A 4,993-nucleotide genomic window follows, 5' to 3' on the forward strand; every position below is an offset into this window, starting at 1 on the left:
TTTTATTTCTCTGCGTTCGCCATCCCTTTTGATTTCGGCACTCGGGCCCCTGATTGTAATACCTCCGATTATTAATAAAAGCATCAAATATTTATATTCATTTCCATTCATTTCTTTTCGAATTCCTTTTGCTTCTTATACAACGTCATCCAAAACCCATAATTAAATAAATCAAATATATATTATACTATAATTTGAGATTGTTGAAATTAACATCAACAGGTTTCACCGCGGTGTAACAACACTTCACCGTTACACCTCGGTGATTATAGCCTATAACGTGGTGTAAACACATTACACTGCTGCAAAAAAAAATAATAATAATAATAAAATTTAAAAAAAATAAAAAATAAAAACATAAAAAATTGCCATGACTATCTCGTCTGATCTTTTTTCCCCTTTCTTCAACCCTAACAAATATATCAATTATATACCATTCCAGACAGATTATAATATTATCCTCAAAAAACGTCGTATATATACATAATCTAATATTATTCATAGCATAATATTCTTATAGAGTAAACAACTAGAAACGAGAACTATGAGAAACACAGAGACACCATAAACACATATTCTTATAACATACAAGATATAAAGTTTAAAAATTTCTTCATTCCGCCGGACGTCTTCCCGACCCACCTCTCGACCCACCAGCTCCCGTGTCTCCCATGTCCATGTCGGCAGGATTTTCGGATCCACCTCCCATTTCATCGTCATAATGTGGTGGATGTCCCATGCATGGCGGCCACGATGGAGGTTGGTATGGGTACGGCGCGTAGGTCGGATAAGGTGGGAACTGAATCCGCTGCTCCTGGTTGATATCCCAATGCCCGTATAGCTCGTTCAACTGGTTGATGTGTTTAGCGCCATATCCCGCTTGTTGCTGCATGTGGCGACTCATGTGACTCGTGTGATCAACGAGATAGTGAACACCTTGAGCAATGTAGTTGAGGGCGTCCGGATTCCCCGTAGGAGGCCCCTGCAGTTGCGGTGCGGGATCGTCCGGTTGTTATTCGGCCGGATCAACTTCTTCTCTATTTGCCGGTGGAACGACCGCCCTTTCTTTGAATGTATTGATGAGCTGCAGCGTAATCGGGACTCTGACACCCAACTTCATATCAGTTTTACGTTCTTTTACACCAGCATTCAAGCATATGGCAGTGATGAGCGAAGCGAAAGGGAGAGCATGTTGGCCCTGATCATATTTTACCTGTTTCACGTATAAGATTGTTAGAATTGTTTACACAAATATTTCATATATGTAAAAATAGAACAAAATTAACGTTTAGTGTTTACCAATTTCATGACATGGAATATGTACCGTCCAATATCGATGTGCATTCCTTTCATGACAGCGAATATGGGGTAAACCACAAGTTTGTCCAGATCAGTGAATTGAAGAGACGGCTTGAGTCGGGAGCCGAAGAAGTACATCCAAACTTTACAGTAGTTTGTCAGCTGACATTTGTGAAGCCTTCTTTTTCCTTTCACCGAGATTGTCCATTGGCTTCCCGGAACCGCCACAAGACTGGCAATCTTCAAAGGGGATTGGTCGGATTTGAAAGTCGTCAAATTCGGTGTTCAGATAGTAGGGGAGTTGGTAGAACGTGTTGATCACCCCCGGGTTGATATTCAAAGGAACACCACGGATCACGATCTCGTCTTCGAATGAAAGGTCTTTCAAATTCGTGTAGAATTCCCGCGTGATGTTTATGTTACCCATCACTCTCGGTTCGGCACAATAGGTTTCCCAGTGCCGATATGTAATGACTTCCTCAAGTTTTTGACCAATTTCCCCCCAAGTAGGAGGAACTTTTATCCCATGCTCCTTGACGAGCGGACACTTCGTACAAATGCTCGGCTTCGGGACTCATGAAAGTGCCGGGCTCAAATTCGATTTCTTCCGGTTCTTCTGACTGCTGCGCTCTTTTCTTGTTCGCGACTGTTTTCCTTTGCTTTTTAAGCCCCATACCTAGACCCTAAATGAAACAAATGAGATGATATAATGAAATACTAAAACACAATAAAATACGATCAATATTGAGCAATTGAATCATTACTTTGAAATGGAACAGAGGCTGAACTTCATTCATTCATGCCAAATGTATAACGCATACAACCCCTCACACCACAAGATAATTTCACAAAATCAAAACACAATTGAATCATTACTGTTTTGTAGATTTCAAATACCGGAATAACAATGAACGGATTTCTATATATGCAAGATCAAACTGACTTCCTGTTAATAAACTACATGAGTTTCTTTCCATCTAATTATTTCTTCTCATCTACCAAACAAATAGTGAGCACAGATCTTCAATCTAAGTACTATAAAGATTGAAAAGAATTTTATCACTATAAATGACTTCAAAGAGAAATTTCGACTTAAGGAAGCTTTAGCAGATACCAAACAAAAACTTAAATGCGTAGACCTAGTGAAGTTCTATCAGCTATAGCCCATTAATCAAAATGTGCGCAAACAGAAAACGAGGTATCAACAACAGATACTACTTAAATTCCAGATAAAACGAAAACGACCAAGTCACAAAAACGAGGTATCAACAACAGATACTAATTAATTTGACAGAAGTTTCATTAGTAATATTAATTTGTAGAAACCAATTATGGGTACGGATGGATTTCAGGTTGATCAAGTCAAGCAAGCTAACACATCGTAATCTTCTTGGAACTCATCCCTTAAAAGTATATAAACCCAGGATCTCCACGAGCATGATCACAGCCTGTAGCTATAGTATTGAGGATTTATTCCCTGTAGCTAGTCTCTTTGACCGCGAAAGAATTCAGCTTTAGTGTGTTTATATGGGACTTAGATCGTATAATTGGTAATGTGTGTAAGATTGCTGGTTTTTTTTTTTTTTTGATAACCATGGTGTCCGGGATCGACCCGACTAATATCCACGAGGCCCTGGCATTATCGACCGGGAGACTACCCCAGTGGCCCCAATTGTTGCGTCCAGGGGGAATCGAACTGGGGATGTGCAAGAGAGTGTTCGAGTGTTCAAGATTGTGAACATAAGATTGGTACTGCATAAGATTTCTGTTTTTATTCTATCGATTCGTCTAATAAAAACGGAAACTGAATGTTTGAGTAACCATTGTGTCGAACTTAAGTCCTTAGATAATGAACGATATAACCTATATGACAATCTCCGCAATAATTTCATTTTACCATCTAAACTTATTTGATAAGAAATAAAGTTTAAACAATAAGCAAATACTTGAGATCAGAAGTATATTAACAACGCAGCAATTAAAACCCACAATCTTCAAAAATCTTGTGAAGCATTAGTGATTCAATGTAAAACAGAATATCAAATAGAATTTTCGTACTTGTTATGAACTTTAACAGCATGGATAAGGTGGCACCACAAACATACATGAATCATGCATTTCTAGTTGAAGTATTAGTGATTCAATAATTTCAGATTGAAGTGAAGGTGAACGTGTTTCAGGCGGACAAGGTGCGGATCGAAAACGATTTGAAGTTGTTTCAGACTCAAATCCGATTTACTACAAAAGGAGTCGCATTTCCGAAGCATCATTCGGGAATAAAAATAAACAGAGAACCCAGAAAGCAGAAGAAAGAAAGAAACCATACCTGTGAATTGCAAGAGAAGCGGAATCTGAAACAAAATCAACCCAGAAGTCATAAACCCTAGGTTTTCATGTCTGAGACTCGAACAAGAAGAGGAATATAGTTGCGATTTTTACCTTGAGCACGAACTTCGAACGAATTCTTCTTCTTCTCCTTCTTCTTTTTTTGGGCTGTGACGTTGACGGCGAGCAGAGGGCTGCGACGGCGGGAAGAGGGCAGCACAGGCGAGAAGAGGGCTGCGACGGGAAGATAGATGAGAGATATTTTGAGAAGATATAGGTTATCTGAAGAATAAAAATTGACATTACACCGCGGTGAAGATTGGGTACACCGCGGTGTAACTGACATGGCAGTTACTAAAACCCTAAATCTAAGACATTACACCGCGGTGAACAATGTTAAACCCGGTGTAATGTCCTGGTAAATATATTAGGGGTGAAACTGGATCGGTTCGGTTCGGTTTTTGACAATTTTAGTATCCGAATCCGAATTTTTGGTTTTTAAAAACTCGGTCCAGTATCCGGTCCAATTTAGTCTAAAACCGAAATTCGGTTATCCGAATATTCGGTTATCCTGTTTCTTAAATCCAGTATCCAGTCCAGTATCCAATTTTTAAAATTCGGTTATCCAGTTTGTAAAATTTCAGATCCAGTTTAATATCTAGTTTTATAAAATGGATATCCAGTTTCTAAAATCCAAATCCGGTTTGTAAAAATTCAAAAAACGAGTACAAACGACTCTTATAAAGCTCCAAAATGACAATACATAATCTAAAACTGAGTAAAAAAATAAAATTCAAAAGGACACTCGTCTCCAACTACCTGCACATGTAAATATCATAATATAAAATTAAAATTACTACCCTAATGATCATAATAAACCATACAACAATTGAATTTGTGTGTTACCTTTATAGATCACATAATCAAGTTATAGTAGCAGTATGAGTTGATATATGAGAAGTTTGTTCTTCTATGACAACTTGACCATCATGTGTTTATAATAGTGACATAAATTTGTTTTAATATATATTTATTTTTAATTAAAAAAAATCGGTTAAATATCCGATATCCAGATTTTCCCAAAATCAAATCCGATATCCGGTCCAGTTTTGTAAACCGCATCGGTTATCCGAATCCGAATTTCGGTTAGCTGACGTGGCTCCGAATTTCGGTTTCGGTTCGGTTTGGATATCGGTTTTATCCGATTTTCGGTTCGGTTTTGTACAGCCCTAAAATATATAACAAAATAAAATAAATAAATATATATAATACAAAAATAAAAAAAATACAATAAAATTAAATGGATAAATAAAAATATTTAATTAGATTAAAATAAAATATTAGGTTACACCGCGGTGAAATACAATGT

At 37.4% G+C, this 4,993-nt stretch overlaps 1 protein-coding gene across 2 annotated transcripts; it reads right to left on the reverse strand.

The window, feature by feature from the left end:
• Positions 1 to 396: 396 nt before the first annotated feature.
• LOC149395054 (uncharacterized) lies at positions 397 to 4,013 on the reverse strand. 2 transcript variants are annotated; one of them, XM_089615122.1, is made up of 4 exons: positions 3,739 to 4,013; positions 3,626 to 3,650; positions 1,300 to 1,982; positions 397 to 1,213 (listed from the first exon to the last, which is right to left on the reverse strand). In XM_089615122.1, exons 1-3 carry the CDS (start codon positions 3,968 to 3,970, stop codon positions 1,976 to 1,978), a joined length of 264 nt encoding a protein of 87 aa, XP_089471248.1. In that variant the 5' UTR covers positions 3,971 to 4,013; the 3' UTR covers positions 397 to 1,213; positions 1,300 to 1,975. The 2 variants fall into 2 exon arrangements, with proteins under 2 accessions (XP_089471248.1, XP_089471247.1); XM_089615121.1 differs by having other exon boundaries at positions 1,300 to 1,975; positions 3,739 to 4,003.
• Positions 4,014 to 4,993: the final 980 nt, after the last annotated feature.

Source organism: Urtica dioica, chromosome 5, assembly GCF_054948205.1.
Source record: "Urtica dioica subsp. dioica isolate 48M chromosome 5, U.dioica_male_clone48M_v1_H2, whole genome shotgun sequence".
In the NCBI taxonomy this organism is placed as follows: domain Eukaryota; kingdom Viridiplantae; phylum Streptophyta; class Magnoliopsida; order Rosales; family Urticaceae; genus Urtica; species Urtica dioica.

Coding starts and splice junctions, on each gene's coding strand:
- LOC149395054 (XM_089615121.1), bottom strand. CDS start 3,927: ATGTCAATTTTTATTCTTCAGATAACCTATATCTTCTCAAAATATCTC. Junction 3,651..3,738: donor GTTCGAAGTTCGTGCTCAAG/GTAAAAATCGCA, acceptor ATTTTGTTTCAG/ATTCCGCTTCTCTTGCAATT. Junction 1,976..3,625: donor GCTTCTCTTGCAATTCACAG/GTATGGTTTCTT, acceptor TTTAGGGTCTAG/GTATGGGGCTTAAAAAGCAA.